Source organism: Xiphophorus couchianus, chromosome 18 (genome assembly GCF_001444195.1).
Source record: "Xiphophorus couchianus chromosome 18, X_couchianus-1.0, whole genome shotgun sequence".
NCBI classification, from domain to species: Eukaryota; Metazoa; Chordata; class Actinopteri; order Cyprinodontiformes; family Poeciliidae; genus Xiphophorus; species Xiphophorus couchianus.
Genome location: NC_040245.1, coordinates 5,901,493 through 5,928,608, shown reverse-complemented (window position 1 = coordinate 5,928,608; position 27,116 = coordinate 5,901,493). Strand labels below are relative to the sequence as shown.

The 27,116-nt window shown below is 36.8% G+C and overlaps 1 protein-coding gene across 4 annotated transcripts in view; it reads right to left on the bottom strand.

Moving 5' to 3' along the window:
• Positions 1–27,116, bottom strand: part of arhgap42b (Rho GTPase activating protein 42b) — a 109,531-nt gene that overhangs the window by 38,445 nt on the left and 43,970 nt on the right. For all 4 annotated transcript variants that reach the window (XM_027999062.1, XM_027999063.1, XM_027999064.1 and 1 more), the window contains exon 4: positions 9,652–9,723. In XM_027999062.1, the coding sequence (XP_027854863.1) occupies positions 9,652–9,723 (72 nt within the window). The remainder of the gene's footprint in view (positions 1–9,651; positions 9,724–27,116) is intronic.

Sequence of the window (27,116 nt, the reverse complement as noted above, 5' to 3'; positions counted from 1 at the left end):
CAACAATGGTTTGGAAATATCACCTGTCTGTCGCTCCCATGTGTGAGTGGTTTATGACCCCAAAACAACCCGCATGCGTAGAAGAAGAATTATGTGGATGTCACACAGCATATGGAAGTCATAATGGACACCAGTGTCTATGGCTCAATTTTAAAGTTGTTGAGCAAAGGGAGCCAACAGTATTGTCACAAAAGTCATAGGACGAAGGAAGTTAATAAATTGCTAATAGCAATGGCCTTGTGTGGAGCATTGACTGCAACTTCTGTAGAGGAGTCTCTTCGGATGTGTAGTAAGAACCAGGAGTGAAGGGACTGTGATGTGATTTACTGCCAAAAAAAAAGTCAGATATGAAAAAAAAGCATATTTGGGAAGAATTAATCTGCTGTATGAACATAGCCAAAGAAACTCAAAAATTAATACAAACTGGTGCACCAATTTCTCGCCTTGGAAGATCTTTTCAGTGGGATGTTGCATAGAAATATCAACTAGGATCCAGAATGGTTCAAATGCATCATTAAAAGCCCAAAATAAACGTGACATTTATGCCCTTAGCGAGCGGATGGAAACTTCTGACCAGGACTCTTTTGTTTGGGAACAGGGACGTTTACAGTCTTCTCTGGCATTGTGACTCTTGGTGAGAAGAGGTAATTTGGATAGCTCAACATAAACACACACAGGCGCACACACCAGGGACCACAATAAATTAAGAGCTTTAGCTGAGTCCCACAGTCATAGGAGGAATGTCCTAGAACTGATGAGTAGTGTGAGCATACCCAGAAAACACTATGTTTGGAGCAACTCCTTCACACATGCAGACAGCAGGCAGCGAGCCAGAGATGCAGCAAACGTGAGGTAGATTCAGCCTGGTTGAATCATCTGAAGTGTTAAAATGTTTTGTTTTGATCCTAGCAGGACATGTAGAAACCCGTGTGCCTGTAATGATAGCCTCGGAGAACACGGGGGCTGTTTGGTTGCTTGTCCATGTGTTGATGGTATCTTCCCATCTCCATTTACTGTATGTTTGAGCAGACAGCACAGAATATACGCAAACAAGACTGAGAGAACGTTGCGAAAGGAGGAGCAGCTCAAAGGAAAGTCTGACGCTAAATATGGAGGGACAGCGGGCTTCTCTGTGAAGAGATACAGGCCTTGAAGCCAACATTAGGAAGTGGTTTTTGACACAAACTAATGCCAGTGTTTGAGAGTGCTCATTTAGCTGAATGGAATAAACAACGTCAAAGCACTTGGCAACACTCTGCCGGTGCACAAAATGCACATGAACCTATCACTCGGGAGATTTTCTCATCTGATTGCTTTGTACTCACTCATGAATAAATCACATGCAACAGGAAAATGTTCAGATGCAGATGGCTTTGTAGTGGGATTTCTAACCGGTGAGGCCTCGTGTTGCTGCCAGGGGTGATCTGACAGCAACGGCATGAGTAAGTCTGCTAATTTCTAAAATCAGGACCATTAGAGAGAAAAATATGAAATGCAGAGAAAATTTCTTCTTGTCATTATTTGTCAGTTTCTTTCAAGTCAAGAAACTAGGAGATGATAGAAAGACCCGAGGGAGCGTGTTTGGACACCGGTTGTTCTTTGCAGGTTTTGACAGTGACCTAACAAGCTTCAGGGCTATCCTTTCACCATGGCAACAGATGTTAGCTACAAAGGAGACTGAATGTGTCTGTATAAGTGCACAGAGAAAATAATACCAGATACCTTACAAAAGGTTTTAAACGTGTTCACCTTGTCAGAGTTTATCACGTTTAAACAATCTCTTTCAAATTATCTTGGAATTTTAAAAGACAGAGCAACACAATACGAAGTAGAAGGATTATGCTGCAAGAAAAAAAAGAAACAGATAAAGATTGCTCTGCGACAGACTGGCGACCGGTCCAGGGTGTACCCCGCCTCTCGCCTGAAACGTTCGCTGGAGATAGGCACCAGTACCCCTCCTAACCCCACTAGGGACAAGGGTGTCCAGAAAACGGATGGATGGATGAAGAATATATCAAATTTGAAGTGTGATGTGCATTAGCATTTAGCACAGCTAAGTCAGTACTTAGATTTTAGAGGTAACGTCGAGCTTTGAACATCCAGACAACAAACATTTCCCCTGCTTCTACAAAATACCTCAAATCGAATTAAACTGGATGAAACAGTATAAAATTCGTTTCTGATAGATTTTGGCATGGTCTTTGACTAGGACATTCTAACACATGATGAATTTAAACCACTCTATGACAGATCTGGCTGTCAGTTTGACGTGTTCTCTTGCTGGAAGTCGAATCTTGCTCTAGTATCTAGTCTTTTGTATTTTCCATCAAGTTTTCTTCCAGGTCTTACCTACGATTAATCTATATTTTAATAATTGTACTGTCAAAACCATGCTTTATTGTAAGGAGGGTTTTTTTCAGCTTGATGGTGTTAACTTTCACACACACAATGTTTGCTTAAATGTCAAAAAGTTCGACTTTGATCTCATCTGACCAGAGTACCTCCTTCCTAATGTTTGCTGCGACATGTGAAACAAATTACAGTTTATGTCTCATTTTCAAAATTAACTGTCTGGTTAGATTGACTGTCATGTCTTGGTAAAATTGCACTCTTTCCATTTTCAGATAAACTGAGCAGTGGCCTGATAGATGTTCAAACAATGTAATATTGTTTTGTAAAGTAACTACTTTAAACTTCTCCACAACGTTATCCCTAATCTTTCTACAGTTTGTTTTTTCTGCTGTTCTCTAGCAAACCTCTAAGGCCTTAACAGAAGAGATGGATTGATACTGTCCCTATAGGTGGACTCTATTTAGATAAGGAAGCTCATTAGATGGGAAGACGGATGAGATAAATACAGGGTAATCTTGGAATAAAACCTTTAGAGGCTGCAAAAGACTTGAGACAGAGGCAGGTTTTAGGAACCACCAGTAAAGCTGCAGTCTGAGAGTGAAGTGCTGCGTTAGGAACAAATGGAACAATCAGATTTCTGATGTATAATGGAACTTGATTATTAAGGGCTTCATATGCAAGAAGGAGAATTTCAAATTCTATCGTGGATTTAACAGGCAGCCAATGAGGGGAAGATAAAATAGGAGAAACATGATCTCACTTTTAATTTCCATCAGAACTTCTGCGGCAGTGAAGTCTTTTAGCAGTACTTTCTGGACTTCCTGCATTAAAATAGTTGATGTAACAAATGCATGGACCAGTTTTTCAGCATAAGGATATTTCTAATTTTGTCAATATTACTCAGGTAAAAGAAGGAAATTGTAGAGAGTTGTTTAATAAGTGGAGTGGCTTTAATGCAAGCATACCATGTGTTAGCACAACCCAGCAAAATTCCAGACTAAGTTCCAATTGAGTATCTGCACCAAGCTTAGAAAATGTATGTGTACTGATGCTCATCATTTAAATCTGACTTTAGTTATTGCACTGTTAGTTCACTGATGTGAACTAATGAACCTCTCAGGACTTTAGAGAACAGCAGAATGAGATTTTTAAGGATATTGGAGTAAAGGGAACTGCATCAATATGCATGCTACTATTTTTGCTACTTCACAATTCTGCATTACTTTGTGTCTATAAACTACGTTGAAGTTTCAGGATGTAACATAAAACATGTAAAAGTTCAAGAGGTATGAATACCTTTGAAAGGCACTGGAGTTCACATTTTCATACAATAATTTCTAATTTGTTTGTCAACATCTAATGCAAACACCAATGAGCAGTCAGGCATCATTTGGAGCAAATTTCACCACATTTTCATTCTGAATGAATTCTCTGAGCAGTGACATGAAAGAGAGAAGCATAACCTATCTCTATGAGCTCATTAGAGGCGGCTAATTGGAGCATGGGTCCAGAAGTGGCGATTAAACCGCAATGGCTGCACACATGAGCTGGTCTTAGATGAACAAGGGAGACAGACAGAACACAAACCTTCAGTTGAATTCTGCCTCCTTGCGCCAAAGCTAAGAAAAAAACATTCCTTTTTACTATAAAAAAAAAAAAAAAAGACTAATTCCTGAAGAGATGTAACAGGCAGGAAGAGGCTGGGCAATTAGCAAGAAATAATTACCAACATCTGCTTTGGAAGAGTTCAAAAACAAACATCCAGGCTTCTAAATAGGCCACATTTAGAAGGAGGCAAGCTGCAAACCTTCTGGGTAAAATTTAACATTTATCAGTTGTCACTAAAAGCTTTTGCAACAAGTCAAACTTTAATAACACTCAAATGCAAAACAGAACATACAATTTGTTCCTTATTGTATTTGCCTGTTTGCAACTACATAAATCAATCTTCATAAGCCTTTTTTAGTCTTACAGCATCTGAAAAAGCCGTTTGACAAGCTCTCCTAGTCTGTAGGCCTACACTTTCTCCTGTAGGGAATCTTTAACTTTCCCCTGACAGGATCAGGCTGTAAATTCCTCTTGCTACATAACCTTGAGATAACATGTAGGAAAAAATACAAAGACCCAGAATCAGAAAAACTGAACTGAGCAACGAGCTTGCCTTCAAATCTAACACAAGGTAATTCATCCAATAGTCATACAATTTTTCTATAGGATATTAAAAATGGTCTCTTTTCATTTCAGTGTCCTAAAGTTGAATTGTGGTGGCTCAGTCCAACTCTGAAAGTTAAAGACAACACAATAAGGTGAACTTTGCCTGCTGTCGAGCCATGAGTTTGTTTTTCTGTTATTAGGATTGTTTTCACAGCAATTTGGCTTTATTAAAATCCAGAGGCTTTGAGGAAAACTTCATAACCAAGAGGAACTAAGAGGAAACAACAGCACTCTGTTCTTTATCAAGAGCCACTTCCAGGTCAAAGGTGGAATGAAAACACTGGAAGGAAATATTACAAGTCAAAGTTATGCTGAGAAGTCATTGTGCAGATAATATTTTCAGTTTGGTAAACAGAAATCCAAGAAAACTTAAAAAATATATGTATATTATACCCCTGTATCAGGGGGAATGAAGACGGAAATTAGTTAGAAGCTAAATCTGGGACAATTCGTGTTTTCTCTACTGAGAATATTGCTATCATATATCTTTCCTGGTATGTATATAAACTAGACTAAACCTATGTTGGACATTTCTAGAAAGTCATGAGAGAACATAATAAAGAGAAGTTTATTTATGTCAACACATCTGAATTATGGCAATATAATACACATTTTCTATTCCAAACATACTCAAAATATATTTTTCCATAGTGTATGTTGGAAAATAATGTATAATGTATCTTGACTCAACAAACATTCAGTTTTATATTGAATTCATTTATGGTTGCTATTATTTTATGTAATGCCAATTGGAACCACATTGCCTGACAACCAGACACGTCCTACAATAATCATCTTGTAAAGTGTGGTTACAAACAATTTTAATTGTGTTTAACTTTTGCTTGGTATGGAGCTTTGAAATATGATTCAATATGAGAATACTCTAATTAGCTGTACTTATGTATAATTTAGTTTTACTATGTGTCATATTTTAGATTCAATAATAAATAGTTATGATTATCCTAGTAATTAAGAATTATTAAAGTTGTTAAATTAAAATTTTGATTTCTAAACCTTATTTTAATAATAAAATAAATTTGACTTTGCAATCTTGTGTGCCAAGAGCTGAAATGTTGACATCCACCAAGTGTGGAAGGCAAAAAATTTATTAGAATAGTTTACAGGGTTTCAAGAAGTTGTTTCTTTTATTTTTTAGCCTTTTCCAGAAAAGGGAAAGCTAAGTGCATAAACAGTTTCAAAGTTAACAAAAATACCAGCGCTCTAAACAGAAAAATAGCTCTACTACTAGGCTGTTAACAAAACTGTGCCCACAGACGTTCTAAGTTATACATTTTTTGCACCAAATGGATGTTTGACATTATGTCAAAAAAAGAAGCAAAACTGTAATTTCTTTGGGGTTTCAAGATCCATCTCCAGTTGCAATAGAGGTAAGGACAAGCGAGACAGAAAATTTGAACAGAGAGGAGGAAGGTTAATCAGAATACAGCAAAATCATTGTGTTTTTTTCTTTTGAGCTTTAAAACGGTGTCTTTCATGGATTTGCAAATATTATGACATCTTGGAAATCCTAGAGTAAAGGCAAGTTATTCATGTTCCATAACTACACATGGAGAATACAGTTAAGAGTTGAAAATGTCTTTCTAAAGATGTGACCTCTTTATAAAAAATTACAATGAAACCTGTTATATGAGGTTTTCTTTCACTCATGAAATAGTTTCTCCTCCTGATATGAATGTGTGTAAAAAAAAAAAAAGCCTACTTAGAAAAGAAAGTTGAAAAAAATATTTAGAATGTAGTTCTTACCTCTCAATGCAATACTTTAAGAGAGAAATTGTAATCGTTCAGCATTAATATCCGCACGTCAGGACTAAAAAATCTAGAAAAATTGTCTCTGTGCGTCTAAAATGCAAAATGCATTTGGCCTTTTAAGTCACAGTTTAAGTTTCAAACTCTTCAATTACTGCTTTGACTGTATGGTGATAATATGGAGATTAAATAAGTAGCTATTGTTTTGCTCTTGGCCATTTCCTACCAAAGAATCTCAACACACTTCTGTGTTATTTTAGCATGTTTTCTTGTCTTTTCCATTTTGAAAAGTAGCCAAGACAAATGGACTTTGCATCGTGTGAAATAGAAACTGAACAGCTTAATTAATTTAGATGTACATATTTTGAAATAATTACGTGTCAAAAATGTATTTCATATTCATATTTTTTGTATAATTTTCCCTGTATAAACTCAAATTAAAAGTTGTATATTATTTTTTACATTTTTCAGAGTGAGGTGAGGCTTTTACATTTTCTCGCTTTAGCATGGAGGACTTGTAAACTAAAAACAGGAACAACCTTTCATTCCGTGTTGTAACTCTGACACTTTTGTAGTAAGCTGGAGAACACATTTCAGATCACAGAAAAACATATCTGAAACTGAAAAAAAGAAGTGTTACATTCATTTCAGACCTACATCTCACTTTGGCTACCAGCACATATGCCAACACATTTTTGCCTTCTCAGATATCTTCTCTCTGTGTTTGTTGGCCACAGACTGCTAAGTTTGAGGGGCTTAAGTCCAAAACATTTGGTACTGCCTTGTGTGCAGCAGGCTGTCCCTAATATGTCTCACAGAGCTGCAGTCAATCTGCTGGTACATCACAGCTGTGGAGGTGTTGTGCTTGTGCCTAGGAAGTTAATACGCTGGTGTACAACCTCAAAAGGATTACACACAGGATGCCCAAATATGGCAAATGCTCCCAGACTGTCCAACTGATGTTCTCAGACTTCATCAAGTGCAATAACTGGAAGGGTCAGATGGCCCGAGGATCTCTCCAGATTCTCGGAACTGTGGAAAGTTACTCAGCAGCCCGTGATGTGTGCATTTCATCTCACTCTAGTTGGGCTAATGTTTAGCGGAGGAAAGACTGCAGGAGGACAGAGCCATTAGGAGGAAGTGGTCGGAGGAAATAAGAGGTAGTGGGAGTAATGATGGGGGTTGTGGCTTTTAAGAAACCATTTTATAAACACAGACAGTGAGAGCAATAACACTGAGCATGTTGATGTAAGAGAGTAAGAGACACAAATGGCAGCAAAATGTGCAGTTTCATTTTGGTAGAGGCATGAAGCGGCATTCGTTATTCAGTCTGACCGGGCAGAGAGAGCGATGATGCTCACACCTCGGTACAGGGAAGAGGAATGGTGTCATTATGCTGCAGGTTGGCCTGTGAAGAGACCAATGAAGTACAGCAGGATGACTATATCTGCAGACCAGTGGCTGTCGAGGCATGTAAAATAAATCAAAATGAGAGACACTGAGAAAGGGAGAGGGAGACGGCCTGACTTTGAGCCTGAGAAGTCCCTCAAAAAGATAAAAGCTATGTTAAGATGTGCAAATGATTCATAGTACAGTATTGAGTTAGTGGTGGAGTAGTTGGAGAGCAGCATGAAAGCTCGAGTACTTCCATTGTGCTCATGTGTGAACTCACTGAGGGACTGACCACAGACAAGCCACTGTGCTTTCATATCATGCCTTTGAGTTGGCCAGAAATGAAAGCGTGGCTTGTAGCAAGAAACCCACACTGTTCTTTAGAGTCAACGCCATCCTTAGCAACAAGTCCACTGTGAGTTCAAGATGCCTTCAAGCAACACTGTGCACAAGTCCAACTGATATCAATCATCCAGATCCAATACGTTAGAGAAGACTGCACTACATGTAACAAGATTACAGCAATCCGATTAAAAAGGGGATACATGCATTAAATGCATCCTTCCTGCAGGTGTATTGAAGGAGGAAGAAAATACTCCAGAGATGACATTTGAAGGTCTTCACATGACCCAGTTTTATTTTAAGAAAATGAGACATGGGAAGTGTATTTATTTATTTTATCAATAAAAAAAATTACTGATGCCACAATCTGTGAAACATTAGTTGTGTTGCTTTGAATTGTATGGCACCTACATGACATGAATGGACTAAATTAGCCAAATAAAATATACAACTTTATTCATGTAGAATCTTACAAGACATACTGTACATGATGCTGCAAAATGCTGTATAGAATTACCCTGATAACCTGGAGTTATGTATATTTTTCTGACTAATTCTGCGTTTAAAAATTCCAGAAATAAAAGAACAGATGCCAAGTAAGCTTTCAGACCATCCATCAATATTTTGAGTGTTGAATTTGTGAGGACACACACAAAAGTTGTGTAAGATGTTAAATTTGTAAAACTAGCTAAAGTTGTGTAGAATCCTGTTACAGTATATGTAAATTCTAACCTCTGCCATAAAGTTTCAACTGCTAACCCCAATTAGTAAGAAGGTTATCTATCCTTCAACTACAGGTATTATCCATCCAACTACAGAATGGGCTGCAGTGAAACTGAAAATTCCTTTAGGATATTTCATAGCTCCTCCTAGAGGATCCCAAGGTGTTCCAAGGCCAGAAGGTACATTAAGTCCCTGCAGAAGTATTTGTGGCGCTGCGTCAAGATCTCCTCTCAGTAAATACACCGTAAAATGTACATCTCTATTAAAAATAAGTGCGACATTACTGCACGTGTTTGGGTTATTCTCCCTTAACAAATGGGCACAGAATTCCACTTATCACTCTTTCATGCTAAAATGTTGAATCATCTTTACCTAGTGACCTGTCCGAAAATGTTAAAGCTCAAGTAGATGGCAAGAAAGACAGCTAAAAGAATGAAAATATAAAACAGATTACTATATACACACACGCATATATACACTGTATATATACAAAAAAAATAAACATTTGGCAAAGAGAACTGCAGCTCAGAGACTTTATCAGCCAAAAAAAAAACAAATTGCTTGGGTCAATATGCCACTATTAATTTAATAAACATTAAAAAGCTAGCTTTCAAAAACTAGCAGGTGTTAATGCCTTCTAATGTCAAAATAACAAACTGACGTCTTTGTCTGTAACCCGTACTAGTCAGATTAATTAGGAAAAGGCCACTTTTCTTGGCAGTGTCACGCTTTGGTTTTAATTAATGATTTACAAACGGCGGGAGAGACGAAGGGGGGTGAAGGGAAAGGGCGAGGGTGCCAGGCCGCATGAAATCTCTGGCGCTGCTTCGTCGCTAATTGCGCACGTAGGGGGTCTCTTACCTTCGCTGCTCCAATTTGCTCCTTCCGAAATTTTTCCAAGGGAGTAATCAAGACATCATCTGCATTCTGAACCTGAAACAGAAAAATCAAAGAAAACACTGAGAGAGTGTCATCCTGACTGAAAGATGGGATCTGAGTCATTGCAACCTTGTGACTGATTCAAAAGACAACATTAGGAAAAATATACCACAAAACCCAATTTAGAAGTCATTCAGTTTTGTCACAGAGGAAATTACGAATGAGAATCCTCCATCTCAAATCAAAAGCGCTGAGATAATGCATTAGGTTCAAATACATACGAAGGGCAAGCAATCAGATCCATTAGTATCTCTTTAGCCAGCGACAATACACAATGTATTACTGTGAGGGACCAAAATGAGTACAGTAGAGATAAGAGGGAAAAAAAAGCACTCAACAATGGCCTTAGTAAGTATGAAAAAAGTACAATCTTTATATGAGCTCTGAAGCACCAGGATTGTCAAACCTCACTGAAATATGACACAGTTGTGCAGATGAGGCAGCTTTACAAGCGCAGCCTGTGATGCATTTTAATTTTTGAGGCAGTGCTCGCCTCCACATGTTGGTGACCTCTGGAGTGTCACGACTAGAGAGAAAGGTCTCTCCTGTGGCCCTCTCCCTTTTTATCCCAGACAGAAAGCGATACGGCGAGATATATTGTGCCAATTACAGTTCACGCTCAATCCTCGCGGGTGAGCGGTTCAAAAAGGTGCCATTAAGGTGCTTCTGAATTTCCTACGGATGGGTTTTCATCCGCCAGGATTGGATGACATCAGACTTGTGGAGCCGCTCAACGGCAGAGTCTGTCACAAATAACGTGGTTCTTAAGGTGATTTAAGGTGTGGTTCTGTGTGGTGAGTATGTGTGATAAACTATGGTCTCAGGTCTAATACATCCATGATACCAGCACTAATTTAGTGCTGTCAGTTCAGATGGGCTTTCAGCTTCTGAGCCGTAAACTACCAGACACAACCGTTGTGTAGATAGAGTTTTTGTTTTGAGCCATTAATCTAAATGCACAGACCTTGCACGTACAGTCAACGGCTTCAAGAATGGGATCAAAATCTCTCAAACAAAATTAATTTGCTGCTCCTTTTACAGTGCTTTGAATAAAACTCTGAATTTGGTCACATTTGTCAAGTTGCAACCACAAATAACAATGTAAAATAAAATTCTTCCCTTTCATGTGTCTTCTGTTGTAGCTTTTTTGTCATACTTCAATGTTTCGGGTAATGAACCATATCTAGTATCAGACAAAAATATCATATATTAACAGTTTAAATAAATGTAGCAACTAGTTGTGCAACACTTGGTGGTAACAACTGAACCAAGCATTTGTGATAACTGGCAATGAGTCTTTTACAAATCTGTGGAGGAGTTTTGAATTGTTTTAATTTAGCCACATTTAAAGGTGGTTGAATTAGACTGTTTACCAAGTATTGGTCTCTTCTGCTCAACCAAACCTCAGAAACCTTGGTATTAATTTTGATTCTCACATTATTAATGTGCCATTCTCATGGCTTAACCCAAAACATGTTTTAAATATTTCTAAGCTTATGAACTCTGGTGTGAAAAGCTGAAATAAACATGATTGTACATGCTCTTATTTCATCTCGTCTTGATATTTTAACAGCATTTTTAGCGTCTTGATTATGTTCATTTACTTTAAGAGGCAGCTGAATACTCATTTTTTTAGACAAGTTTTATGTTTTATATTTAATGTTTTTATCTCCTTGTGTTTATTACGCTAGTTTCTATCGCAAAGCACTTCATTGTTTCTGACCTGTGAAAGTGCTACATATTTAAAGTTTACCTAACGATTTTATTGTGCTAACAATTTGAACACAATTACACATTTTGTTTTTACATACAAGTCTTCTAGCTGGAACCTTTATATCTACATGTTTGTACTCCATCTACAATATGACGCATAAGCGACATTTGCAGCAGAGACGAACGTGAAAACTGCTATTCTTGGCCCAGTGGGGATTAATTTTGCTTCGAAAATAATTCAGATAGGACGCTGGAAAATATTATTGTTGTGTGCAAGTTATGCAAACAGGAGTTAGCCTATAACTGAAGCTATTCAAGCCTAAAATGGAATGTCAGTGCAAAACATGTCGCAGCACGCACAGACGTCCCCAAAGTTAATTTCAGCATCAACGGGCCACGTTTCTAAGAAGGTTCAAAGAAGTTCCATGAATAACCAGGGGTTCCAGAAACACTTTAAAGCTGAATGGGCTTGATAGAACTTTGCACGAGTCTGATGGTTGAATACATAGCAGATTAAAAACCATAAATGTCTTTGTTGAGCTGACGTGTATTTATTCAAAAATTTAGCACCAAAAAGGTTTTTTGGATTGAAGATGTGGTTAATTTGACAAAAATTATTATTCAAGACCCACTTCTATTACTACCTCGTTAATGTCATGCTGCAGCATCTTAATTAATAATTAGATCTAGACTTTTACTATGCCACTAAAAAGTCCAAGCATGCTTAAACTTAACTGAGACAAGTGAGGTCTTCAATGCTTCAGGTGTGAGTTCTTTTCTGACCCCTTGATAGGTCATGGTTGCCTAATTGGAGTACGTTTGGCTAGTTGAATAAACTTACTCATGTTTCTCAGTTTCTTCGCATTATATGATCTACTAACAGGTGGACTCTCTTTGACAATTAGACTAATTTTTTGCAAAGGTATCTTGACTTAGTTTTGCTTAAGTTGAATTTTAGCTCCATTGTGTTTGTCTTTTGCAAAAATGTTAATCAAACACATTGAAGTTATAGTTGTAACAGCAAAACATTCATAAGGTGAGAATACTTTTGCAACAGCATATACAATTTTATGGACTGCTGTAAGATCCCACTATGCTTGTAAATGTCTAGCTTTGCTGTAACACCGCAGATTGAGTGTTCCATATTTTGCACTTTATTCATGATTTTTTTCTCAGATTATGTAAGTTGCTCTGTTTCACAAGTCAAACGCGGATCACCTTCTTACCGATTCTGTTCTGACATGTCAGACAAGCGGTGAACATTTGATTTGTGTGGATGTTGTAAAGGTGGGCAGGCTGGTCAAACTGTAACTGCCAGACCACTGGGAGCATCTCAGAAATGTCAAGGACAAACTATGAACTGCCAGCAGGCGGATGGGGGATGTGCTGTAACAAGTCTGTGTGTGGAAGGCTCACCACAGCTCTCCTGATGTTGTTTAGCAAGCTGGAACTTGATAATTTTGTTGATGAAGATGGATATGTGCAGCTCTGTCTGGGATCATGGTGATCCAGAGGAACTATTTTAAAGTTTAACCCTGTCAAGTATCTTGAGATCGGACATTTTCTACTGGAAGGTAGAAAGTAATTTACACTATTATATAAAGTAACGTGGATTAAGATTTGCTGATGTAATGTTGCCTAAAACAATTCAAGTTTCAGCAGTTTGCGACTAAGTGGACTTAGTGTTTCTCTCAAATTCTTCATAACATCATAAACATGAAAAATATGTTGTGTTATAATCAAACAGAATAAAAAAATAAGACCCTGTTTGCCAGACTTCACTGAAACTCTTCAACAAGATGGGATAGTGATGGTAGGACAGTGAAATTATCCTGTGTAAATAACGTTTATGTCCGTTTTTAGAATTAACGACTTTATTGAGACTAGAAAAAATATTTCTTCACTCAAGACAATATAAACCAGAACTAGCTATGTTCAGCATTCATACTTTGACAAGAAATTCATCACAAACTCTATATAGATTGGCCGTTTTATACTGTGTTATTAGACATCAGATTGTTTTCCTGTTTTGTTTATTGATTTTATTGAAGTATTGATTTTACTTTAATCATTTAGGGTTGCATGGTTGTTACAAAAATGAACCATGTCTAAAAAATGGATGGCTGGATATAAATAATTGATCTTAACCCAAAAATGAACATTACATCTGACATCTTGTCATTTAGCCCAATTTCTAGGTCGTAAACCTAACCCTGTTTGCTTGTTCAAACCTCTAATGCAATTCTGTTGTGTTAAAGAAAGGGTATTACATATTACCCAGGCATATAGTACCATTTTATATCACCATCAAGAAACTGTTTCCTTCAGTTGTTATGAAAGTACTGTGTGTATGAAAATATTTTAAAAGAAATTTGACTTTGCATCATAGCCGTATTTGTTGCCTTGAAATGGGCTCGTCTCACCCTTTCTGACACCCCCTCCCTCCAGCACATAATCACAATGATTCTCCATGGAGTCCATTGATACACTTTACAACCAGACACACAGTTCCACCACGTGTTTGCTAATTGCTGCTGCTGCTAGACAGGTGGAGCTGAGTGAAGGAGGCATGTGCAAAGGGTTGCTCTGTGGGGCAAAACTCAGTTGGGGACTGAAGCTTCAATGCGATGTAAATAGGCGCCACAATTTATGAGCAAGTGCTAAAGCATCCCCGAATGGCTCACATGGGAGATATGCATGAAAGAATCAAAGCAACACTCCCACATGATATAAAGCTCAATAAATTTGACTTTGCATAATACTCCTCCCCTTTAAGTTATCTCAGGACTGGAACGGCCCATATCTGACCCAGGAACTGGTTGTTTTAACCCCAACAGTTTCAAAGAGTAAAATCAAGGGCTTCTTATGTCTACATTATACAATCAAATGGTTTTATATGAGAGGTAAATCATTAACCATGCGTAGAGGACAGAAATCAGCGCAAGACGTAATAAATATTGATATATGTTTCACATAAACAAAATAGAATTCACGCCAGAAGAATATGCATTGTAAACATCACATGAAAAGATTTTAGCAACAGCACTAGTGAATTTAGTTTTTATTTCTTACATATATATATCAAATAATAATCAAGATAAAATGTTTCTAATGGGGAGAATTACTCAGAAAAGATTCACAACATTTTTCAATGCCACAGAAAGAGAGATAACGGCAAAACAAGTCTATAAACCACGAGATTTCACACTTAGATTGACACTCCACTCTCAGCTTCCACTATTCAAGATTACATTTTTAGATAAGACCCACAATTTAATCACTACAAGATCACACATTTGGTTTAACTAGTGAGGGTTTATAATGTACAAGTAAAATACCCATGATAAGATTTTCTCTTTAAATTTATTCATTCATTTTTCTCCTATATTTATAATCAGCTGCTTTTTAGAAATTTGAGTAGATGTTTCCGTGCAGCCACTCCCATCCCGTGTGAGCCATTAGTAAATGAGGCGGTACTTATGTAAGGTAAAATCAAGGCAAAGTGACTCTCTGCAACAGTGCAAATGTAGAGGAGATCAGATGGTCATCTAATCTAGATATATTAATCCTCCAATCGTGTAGAAATTTTGTTATTTGGTATGTCAACAGCAATGCTTAATATTACCCTGCCATTATATTATTTCCTTTGTCTTATCTCTAATGCTTTTAGTTTAATTGAACAGTGCATTATCCTGCTTCACATGTAGATTTCTAATATTAAAACACTGAAAGTGTTATACACAAAGCATTCTAATCTAACATTCAATAAAGTTTATAAAAATATCTTCTAATGGGATTGGTTTCTAAATATATTTTGTCTTGGAATTTCTTTGACATGAATATCTCATTTCAAAAATAATTATTAGAAACCAGCGCATAATATAATGTGGGTTCAACAGTAATTGGTATGGAAAGATTTGAATTTGAGATAGTAATCGCTATACTTTGACATACATATTTATACATGAAAGCAGCCGACTTATTCAAGACTCAATGGATTACTTTCAGGCTGGAACGGAGCCCACTGCCCTCAGCAACAACCCCTCACAACAGGATTAAATCCATATGAGCCAGCTCCGTGTGATGCTTGAAAGGATGCAGTAGCACTAAGCAATTTCATTACTAGATAGAGGGAGGTGGGGAGAGATGTCAATGTGCCACGTTTTCGCCGCTTCTGTTTGTCCAAGGCCTAAATATCAAAAGTGTAACTCTGAGGTTAATTTAGCAGAGGAAGATTAGAATGCCACCAAGGCCGCACCACATTGAAACGCTTAACAAGAGCCAGAATTTAGAAAACTATTTTAGGAATGCTACTGGTCTGATTTGGAGCAGTCATAAAAGGACAGTGGTGGCCTTGAGGTGATTATGTCAAATGCAGTTGGATTTGAGCCATAAGTACAGAAAAAAATAAAATAAAATCAGCAATACTGTTTTTCTCACTGGCTTCAATTCTGTGATTAATGTCAATCACCTTTTGGGTAATGTGCATTTTTCTGTGCAAATGTGCCAGATGTACAGCACCCTGAGTAACAGAAAATGTTAATTACTAATCAAAAACTCCCAGGCATGACATTAAATAGTATATCACTTTTTTATTATTATTATTTTATAGGATGGAACCCACAAATGTGCCAGTAGCTATTTTCTTAAAAGCAACCATTACTTGACATATTTATCTACTAAATCAATACATTGATATTAAAGAATTGATATTTCTAAAATTATGTAGTGTTAAGATGCTGCAAAAAATGTTGGATTAATTTTAAAAGATCTTTTCACATCTTTGCCAAGGTTTCCAATAAGTTTTTCTGTCTCTGTAAACAGTTTTACCAAAGCTTTGCTTTATAGAAAGACAGCACTATAAGCCAGCTCGGCCGCCCTACCATTTAAAAACAACAATAACAAAAGTTTATTTGTTCTGCTCTTGCAAGTTCAAATCTGCAAAGCAGGAAGATTTAGTAATTGTATCTGACAACGAAACTGACAGAACTGTAACGCCTTAAGAAAAATGTAAAAGCACTTTAAAAGTGATTTATAGGAGAGACTCAGTTTCAAATATATTGCCTCGTTTGCAAGATGCAGTCAGCTCAGTGAAAACATGTGTAAGATACATAGGCTTTTGGCCAAGTATTGATTTGCTGCTCAGTCTGGTGGTCTAGCAGAAGGAGGGCAGATGAGAATAAAGGGATGAAGAGCTTCGAAGTGACAAAACTCCAACTGTGTACAATAGATGCTTCTAAAACTTCTAAACAGTATGCGTCACATGTTTAGCAAACTGGGGAGTGAAAATCAGCCTCTATCATGTACTTTTTTCTAGCTGTTTTGAATAGTCTTATGAAAGATGTAGCTTCAGTTTCGTAGCTTAATGAGGTCCCTCGTTGATAAATATCAATTTAATGTTTCACCCATTGTTAGAAGTGATTATTTTTTGCTACATTAAATCCTCTTCCTGGTTTAACTGTCATGTCTGAATGATCAGGCAGAACCTCCGCGGCTGAAATGAAACTGAATTAAATTTGCAGTTCTTTCAATTTATTAAGTGTGAAATTCACAAGCTGTTTTTCTTCAAGTGTTGCTAAAAAAATGTTAATAGGTGCTGCTGGAACGCCTTCTGGGTGAAAATGAGAACATATTGAAATCATTTTTTCACATGAAAAAGGCTGTGGGAGCAAGGTGTCAGAGCTTCTATGTTAGTGCTGTAAAACAGCTGGTAAAAGCCAGGAGCAACACATGAAAATACCAGCAACAGCCAAAGTTATAACCACAGTTAACGGCCAGAACAAACTAAATGAATTAGCCCAACTTATTAAAGAAGGTAGCAAGACCACAAGACCTAAGGCAGTTAAGCAAAAAAACAAAATCTTTTCTTGAGCTTCATGATAGAATGAAAAAATTCTGCCACCTTGGCTTGTAATTTATGGTGTGTGTAAAGCAGGGACAATACGTGTTAAACATGCCTGTGTTGGTATTCAGCACATGCTAAGAATGCAACACAAATTAATATAATTTACTACAATTTTTGTAAAACAAAGTAAAATTGACCTGGTAGTAAATATTAAATACACTTATTAAATTGTGTTAAAACTTTGCCTTTACTGGCAATGATATAATCAAAATGTCTATTTTGGAAACTATTTCATGCACTGCTAAAGTGTGATCCAATGTGTGATTCTGAAGCATTTTTCAACTCAAATAGTCTTTGAACCTCAAAAGTCCTGGTTGCCTCCTCTATGTGATCCAATAAGTTTATTCCATTGATTTTCAGTTGCACCATCTAAGGAGCTTTTCTCTCTCTCTCTAAAACCAAGAGATTCCCTAACTCTGCTTTTGGGATTATTGTCCAGCTGAGATATCTTATCAAGAGTGTCCAAGTAAATTTCACCATCCAGTATTCCTTTCAGTTAAATAAAGTCCACCAGTAGTGAATGCTGAAAAACCGTGATACAAACTTCACTGTTGGCAGTCTTTCCTTCTCCTACTTATTTTCTTCTTTTCCAGGGTTTTCAAAAGCACACCCTTAGCGGGTTTTCAAGCAACTATTCTGATTGTTCTTTATTATTACTCCATCAGGAATGTTGCGAGGAGAGTCACGTCTGATTTATGGGGAATTTATGTGGCCCTAATGGTGCTCACTGGAACATTCAAATGCTTTGAAATATGTCTGTAACCAATGCCTTTTTTTTTGTTGCAGGAATAGGGTTCCAAAGATCTTGAGGGAACATTTGGCTCTTACTATAGTAGTGACAAACCCTTTCGTTATAAACACTTTCGTAAACCTAGTTGACTAGTTAAATCCTAGCCAGTTAACATTCATTTACACTGATAAAAATCAGGAGTGATTTCCATTAAATTAACAAATCCCAATAATAAGCTTTTTTTTTTTTGTTTCGCCCATCATCTCTGTCATGTGTTTAACGTTAATTCCTAATTTTATTCATATTTATTACACATACCCTAAGTTATGATCTTTTTATTTTAAGTACTTTCCTGCAAGTTTTTACATGTGTACATTACTTAGGTTGTTACTGACATCTTATGTGAATACGCTGTTAATAATCAAATTAATAAGCTATTTAATGAAAAAAGATGCTGATGTGTTCAATAATTATTTCTCCCACAGTATATACGTGTGTGTGTGCGTGTATAGCAAAAAGTAATGACCCATTCCCCAGACTAAGTCGTTTCTGCTGCACAACTGTCACCTGCAACAAGCTGAGAAGTTGTCATTCTATGAAATGTAAACTAACCTTCTGCAGGGGAAATTGTACAACAACGTGGTGGCAGATGTGACATAATTGCCCTTCATGTTTTATCAAACTGTAAGGTGTTGAGTAAAGTTGTGAAGAAGCTGGTGATCCAGAGATGGTAGTTAGTTTATGGATCCCAGGGGGACTTTCTCTGTTTGTTGTACGTACAGTTACATTGCCTGTGATAAAATGTAATGAGGTGCAAAAAGTCTTGCCGTTTTCACACCAAGAGTTAGAGTTACCAAAAATAAGTGTACACTTGGTGAAACAATAAGCCTTATTTATATTTGAGTCTTTAACGGAAGGGCGACATAATACCCAGCCCCCGTAAAAACAACTTGCCAACATATTGACTGCAATCCTTTATAATGCTTTGCAAGCCAATGCAATAAAGCCATCTGTTTTAACATTTTAGTGTGGAAGTGGTGCCTGCTATTATTCTGAAGCAAAATTAGTAGCAAAGTGCATAATTTAAAAACAGACTGAAAGCACCCTTCCCAAGTAGTAGCACCTCTTATGAAGATATGTAGCAAGGCTATGTTAGTACAATAATCTCATATTAAAAGGAATTAAGAAAATCTCAATTTTATTTAAAAAAAATTTAACTAAATATGTCTTCTATGAATTCATGTTTTCTTGAGTATGAGACAGAGAACCATTTCTCTAAGCTGCTCTTCAAAATGAGAAAGACAAGAAAACATGCTATTCATGTAACAAAACTGTCTTCAATATGAGATAGACAAGAGCAAACTGCATTTAAATGAGACATTTTTGGAAGAGATTAAATGACTTCCTTTTTCTCTGGGATACAAATAAGGTGTGACAAGAGGACTGTTTCTTCTAGCCATTCATTAAAACGGGAAAGACAAGGGAGCCTTTCATTCAGGTCATTTGTGTTGATCTAACAGCAAATGACTACAAGAAATTAGATAATCACATAAAGTTTCTATTTGATGGGTTTTGTGCACATTTTTGCCACTTGTGCAAATAATGAGAGTGCTGTGAAAAAAATAACTACAAGAAACTGACAACTTTGTGTCTTTGTGACAATTTAATCCCGGAAGATTGAATCTGTGGGAAAAGAATTTACGCACTTTTCCCACATCCATTAGGTAGTTTTTACATTGAAAACAAAGCTATGGCTGTAGGTAGTGATATTTAGCTAATTCTGAACGAGCTAATGGTTTTTTTTAAGTGAGAATAAATGGCATGCTGTGGAGCATGTTTATTGGGATTAAATTCAAACTATAAATATAACTACATTTTAATCCTACCTTCGTCGTCAACAAACAGGTTTCAAACCTGTCTTCAGACTATGTGAGAGCTTTCCATTAAACATGAGACCTCTACTAACTGAAGTGACACATTACCATACCATACCAACTTTATTTATGAAGCACTTTATACACTGACAGGACCAAAGTGCTATACATAATCATAAAATACAGTGCAATTATAAAATAGAAAAGCTCAAATATAAAATACATATTAATATACAGACACAATAAAACAAAGTGAAGCCTCTCAGATTGTGCCAAAAGCCAAAGAAAAAAGATGGGTCTTAAGAAGGGACTTAAAAACAGAAGTGAAGAGGCCTGTCTTATGCCCAAAGGCACACATTACAAGACAAAAGTCTTAAGACATCAAGATCAGCTCCAATGAAAGGAATTACTTTGGATTTTTATATGAGCTCCATAAAAGTTATGTTTTTAGGTTTGCCTCTATGTAATCTGACCAGGCATCTGGAACATTTCTGGCAGTAAATCTGTGAATCACAAAATGTTTTTGAGTTTTGCCCAAACTCCTCATCACTTTCTTATGAAGTTTGCAAAAGAACCCGTTAGATCCGAAATCCAATGTATAAACTTTGCTCTTGGAAGGAAAATCAATGCCTGCGTTGTGTTTCACAGCAGATATTTCCAAACTGGACTTAGTCAATCAATGCAGTGTTTGTACAAATGCTCAGTTCCTTTTTCCTCAGAAGAAGGAAGCAGTTTGCAAAGCGGTGTATTACAGTAAGAACTGGTGGCAAAGTGAACATAATTAAGTGGAAGTGAAAACTGCCTGAACTTGGAGGAAATTTTGTAGATCTTTTTTGTTTCTAAGATGACCTTGGGAGGGCCAATTAAAAAGTAAAAGTATAACTAACTCCATCAATGTTCAGTTAGAATCGAAAAAATAAAATGGCCTCCTATTAGCTCTTAAAAACAAAAATCAAGAATGTAATTAAATATAACAATTTTTTTTCTTAGTATGAAAAGGTTTCTTTTGTACATACAGTACTGTTCTTTTTGTCACATTTGTTTTTGTTTCACATCATCAAAAACAAACCAAACAGCTTTCCAAACCAACGTAGCCAAAAACAACTGGATTTGCCATCATTTGGCAGAAGCAACTACTGCCAAAATGTAGAAGTAGTTGCTTCTACATTTGGCAGGGAAAGACTTATTGCTAGCTGTCAATAAGTCTTTCCCATCACTGTGAAAGAAATTTGGCCCATTATATTTGCAGAAGTGTTTTAATTCAGTCACATTAGAGGGCCTTTCAGCATAAATAAGCCTGTTTTAGGTCATTTCACAGCAGCAGGATTAAAGACTTTGACTTGTCAACTCCAAAACCTTCATTTAGTTTTCAGTCTTCAGGTTATGGTTATTTGGGTTCTGAAGAAGCAAAGCAGCCTACAACCATCATTCTAACACCACCATGCTTGGTAATATAATGTTCTTTTTCTGAAATGCTGTGCTAGGTTTTTGTCAGATGTAAGAGCTTGCACACCTTCCAAAACATTTCACTTTATTCTCGTCAGTCCACTGCATATATGTTCCAAAACGTTCATGGGAATATTAGGATAATTTTTTTGTAAATGTGACACAGCTCTTTGTGTTCTTTCTGTTCAGCAGTAGTTTAAGCCTTGGAACAGGCTCACCGATGCCATTTTTGGATGGTGCCACTTTTTTTCTTTTTAGAGTTGAATTATACTGAGGCAAATGATGTTAGCAGTTTAAATGTTCCTGATTCTTTTCTAACTTCTTGGAAGAGTTGCTAGGAGAGCTCGGTTTAATTTTGAGTGGCCAGTCGCTCATACGAAAGGTTTCCAATTGTGCTATGTTTTCTTTTCATTTTGTTTATTTTTTGTTCTCATTTGTGGATAAAGGCTGGTACGTTTGAATTATATTTACATTTCTTGAAATGGATGGCATGGTGTGGAATTTTGAGCTCCTTATAGCTATCTCGTGTGGTTCCTGACGTTTGCTGAGGGCATTTTTAGTTCTACAAATCATGCAGTGGGCTGAGGTGTAGCCAGTGAAATGGTTAAGCACAGTTAGCGATTGAACAAAATGATTAATTTTTAACAAAGAATAATTGTACTGATGTTTTTTCTGTAGTTATCCTTGTTTGACATTAAAATTTAATTAATGATCTGAAGCACGCAACTGTGACAAAAGAAAAACAAAGCACAGCTGTAATAAACCTCTTAAATTATTTAGGTCTAGAACTACTTTTGGTTAAAACAATGCAGGACTCATTGGATTTATGAAAAAAATATTGAAGTTGGCTCATCAGCTAACAAGAGTAGTTTGAGGACTAATTATATATCTTTAAACACCACATACTTGTATCAATGATTGACCAGTAATGATAGACTCTGGTACATTTTGGCTGGTGAAAACTGAGGTTTAATTTAGCTTTGGGTAAAGTCCGATCATGTTCGTCCAAACACTCCTCAGACTTTCATTAAACGAGCCACCGGGAATGTGGTAGAGAACAACGAGGGCCTTTATTTCACTGAACTGTTTCAGGGTCAACGAGACATTCCACAGTTCACAGGGCACCACACAAGGTACAGACAGAGCAGGAGTTACTGTACCATTAAATCCTGAGAAAACAGAAGCACCACAGACTCTTTTGGTCTCAGCTATGTGGAAAACACAATGTGTTTAACATGGAATACAACCCAAAGAAAAGGGGGGTGGGGGGACATTTAACTGGACCTGCTTTGTTGGATTTATCATGGATCAATTTCCAGGGATTTGCTTGTATGTGCAGTTTTGTTAATCTGCTGAACCAAATACCCAAAATTACGCTAAATCGCACTTAGAGCACAACAAAACATTAAGGAATAAAAATATAAGTAGGATCCTTTTAGTTCACATTTATAACAGAGAGAAGCAAAGTGAAACAAACAGCTTAAATAATGGATGATTTGTACTGAATGATGCATCTGTAAAAGTCAATTTGCTTATATTTTCATTTTTATTTCTATAGCCATGTGCCACCTCCTTTGGTTGTTGAGTACATCAGTCGCCCTTGAAATATAATCAGTAACAAGCAATGTTATTTATTGCAATAATTTCCAACCTATATGCTTTCTATTTGAAAGAGAGAATATACAAAGAGCCATCAGGCTTTTTGTTTACTTTTTGAAACAAAAACAGGAAAACACAAATTGGCTTTCAGCGCAGCCATAAAAAGGCCCTCTCTTTTTTTCTCTCTCTGGGGGATACAATCATCACTCCAAAAGCCACAGAATCAGGGCACTGCCCTTCTATTCCTAAATGCCATCCACATTCAGCGGTGCTGAACCTTCTCAAACCATGCAGAACTTGAACCTGTTTCACTCTCTTTATGATGCTGAAGGGGTGATCAACGTGGGAATTGTGAGCATTTTCTAAAAAGATAGAACTTCTGTAAATTTTCAGATGAAATACCACACCTGGGTAGTTGGCAAGCCAATCCCGGAGAGCAAAAAGAGATTGCGGATAGATTTAAGGTCTGGCTACTCACCAAGCTGGCAGACAACAAAACACTTCATGCATAAGAAGCCTGCAGGAATTTGGCTGAAAGTAAAATTTTCTCCTCCGGTACCTTGGAGAAGTATTGAATTTTGCAGATTTATCTTGTTATAACCACAACCTTTGACATAAATTATCTGCACTTCTGGAATCTGGCCTGGTTTGATTGGATGAAGCATCTGTGAGCAGCAGTATATGAGTCTTTCTCAATTCAGTTTCGGTCAAGACTTTGACTGGGCCACTGCAACACATAAATATGCTTTGATCTACAGTACATTTCAGTTCTGACTCTGTGTTCATGGGCATTCTTCTGCTGGAAGGAGCATCTTCATCTTTTTTCCAAGTCTTTTGCATTCTCTAAAAAGGTTTCCTCCAGGATTGCCATGTATTTATCTCCATCCATCTTCCCTTCAACTTCAACTAGCTTCTCTGTTCCAGCTGAGAAAAAATCCCATCATGATGCTGTCAACATGGTGCTTAAGGTGGGGATGCTGTATCCAGGTTGATGTACATTGTTAGTTTTCCTCCCTACCTAGAATGTAGATCAAAAAGTTGTATTTTGGTCACATCTGACCTCAAACTATATTTCACATTTGTCATATACCTTCCAGGGCCTACCGGCAAAATGGTGGCACTGCATGTTGTTGAGGTGTACCTGAAAGGTACGATTCTCCTATCATACCTTTCAGATTTCTATATTTCTAAAATTAAATATGTATAATCAGACGTTTCACAGTAATGAGTTTTTGTTGTATAAAGTCCAATCAGAATACATTCCATTTTGTGCTTGCAATTTGACAAAATATGAAAACATTTGGGGAGTATGAACGCCTTCGTAAAGCACAGCACACTATGTTCTCATATTGTACTGCGGAAATGATAATTAACATTCCTGTAAGGCATAGGAGTGTTGTAATTTTCAGCTGTTTTGCGTTTCCCTCGAAATGTCTTAATAGATTCAGACCAGAAACGGTAAACTGCAAGAATCTGCATTTTTATTTGAGCATCTGCTTCTGAACGTCTACACCCACTGTGACTGAACATTTTCTTTTATCAGAGTGGTCGCAGCTAGCGCATTTATCTACTGTAATAAATTAGGATTAAAAATCTTTCTGAATAAAAGAACACCATCTGGCAGCAAAACATGACTTAATTATATCAGAAAGTCAAGTCTCAACTAGTTTTTCCTCACAATATTTCATGTTCTGGACATGTAAACTTCCCCTGTTAGGAGAGATTTCCTAGATTAGGTAAACATGTGTTGATTGGAGCTGTGCTAATTGAGTTCTGCAACCCTGCTGTCAAATTACAAACCAGACCAAGAGGAAATGCTATAAAATTAATTCATTTTCCTGGTTAAACAGCGCACATTGTAATAATTTGGATTTGGAAACCATTTTTGTCAATTTAGAGTTCCACATTGCAGAGAAAGTCTACTGAGAACAGGTGTGGTGACATTTTTGCATTAATCTGTATTAATCAGATTAATTTGAGAGGGATCATTATGCATGTGCAACATCTTGAGAAAGTGAAATATGTGCTGTGCTCATCCGTGGATTGTAGTTTTTAAGCTGCCATCCATGATTTTGCATATTTAGCTCAACACAATCCATGCGTGATAGTTGGAAGTGTCATAATGTACTGCAGTGATACAACTGTCAGAAACCAGCATTCAAAGCCTGTTTGAACTTCACTCTTTGCTTTCAAACTGCCTAAAACTCAAATTCCTGTCCTTCTTTCTGTCTATACATTGCTGGTTAAACCTTATAAGAGTGTTTTTTTCATAAAATTTTGAAATACACAGATATTATAACAATGTTTTGGAGAACCATTCAACTGTTAGTGAAAAGTAATCCAATTAATGCTATTTTTTTATTTCTCATGCACTAAAATGATTGAACTGTTACTACCACTGTGTCTTTTTATATATAAAAAACAATGAATTATTTATCAGCTGAAAAAATATCATTTGCAGCCTCAAATGGGCCATTATCCATGCCTGTGAGCTTCAGAAAAGAGGTTGAATTTCTGGTCGGTTTAGCAACGGTTCAAATGTCTCTTTCTGGAGAGAAAACATTTAGCTCATTTTACTGTGCTGAAATACGTTTCTTAAGAATGTCACAGGGGTTTTCGGTTTGTAAACACCTTTAATTTTTTACTACTTTAATCTTTAGTCTTTAGAAGACAACCATGATATTAAATTTTGAAGGAACACTGGATCTATTTTAAGGTTGGGAGTCATGGACAGATTACAAAACCTTGTGCAGATTTCTGCAACACTGACTCTGCCTTTCCAAACAAGATTTGATTGACACAAAAATAATAAAGTGTGGAAATTGTGTTTAGGTCACTGATGCTGACTCCTGGCACCATGTGATTATCTTGGATATTTCTAGTAAGCAGGAAAAGAATGAATATGAACATGAATATATTAAAATATGTAAATGAATGCTTTTTATTTTAAAGTCAAATAAACCTGATACAGATAAATCACTGCTGAACATCATGTTAAAACCAATTAAATTATTTCTAGTCTTAATCATTTTCTCAAAAATAATAACCCGCCTTAATTTTAAGTATTCACTCCTGAACAGATGCACACATTTTTCTACAAAGTGAAATGGCATTTTCACGTGCAGCTATGACGACGCTGCAAATGCTACTAATTCTATGTTTTGATGATTTGCTCACCTTTTACTGCATTCAAGGAGATGGAAGAAAGATACATAAATAATCCAGTTTAGTTTTAAGTGTAGAAGAAAAGATGCCTCAATTCATGGCTATGGCAACCCCCAAAGGCAGTCCTCAATCCATAGCATGTTTGCTGTGGATACATAAGTAAATATTTTGAATAATTTATAATAGATCTTCAGATAAAGATAAAGTGACACTGCTGTAAAAACTGTGAAGAAAAGGATTTGCTGTGACAAGAGAAGCCAGTAAAGATGTTTGTTGCTACTCATGGTCCCGGTAACGTTCCAAACAATAAATGAGATGGTAGCATTGGCTTGTATCTCTATAAATGAGCTTCAAAATGAGGGCAGGACCTGCTGCAGCTTATCAAGCAACATCACTGACAGTTTAACACCCTGAAGACATGTGATTCTCTCACAGTGTGCATAGGGGCAGTGATGAGAATAGGGCTGCTTTCAGTTCAAAGTAAAGCAGCCTCCCATTATAACCATCTCTGAGAACTATATGAATGTTTTCATATCACAGAGATTTAAAAGATACTAAGTTTACATATGACAAATTGCTGGCACTTACATCCCCAGAGTTTTAAAATGCGTGCGAGCGGAGAAAAGAAAAACTCTCCCAGCGTCACCAACATTACGATCACAGAGCAGAGATCAGAGGCGCGCGCGTCTTGCATATATTCCAGACATCTGATGAGATGCAGACTGCAAGGTGAAGAGAGAGAGGGATGATGCAAAGAGGATTCTTTTAAAGAAAGAAACAGAAGAGATGAGGGGGAGAGTGAGAGCTATGAATAGAATTTTACACTTTTAAATCTATTACAGATAAAGTACTGCATCATATAAGCTTCTGAGAGTAGCTGTAGATGCTTTGATGTATTAAGTTTTTTTTTCCAATTACTTTGCAATCATGCAGTCTTCTTGTTGTCACACAGTCT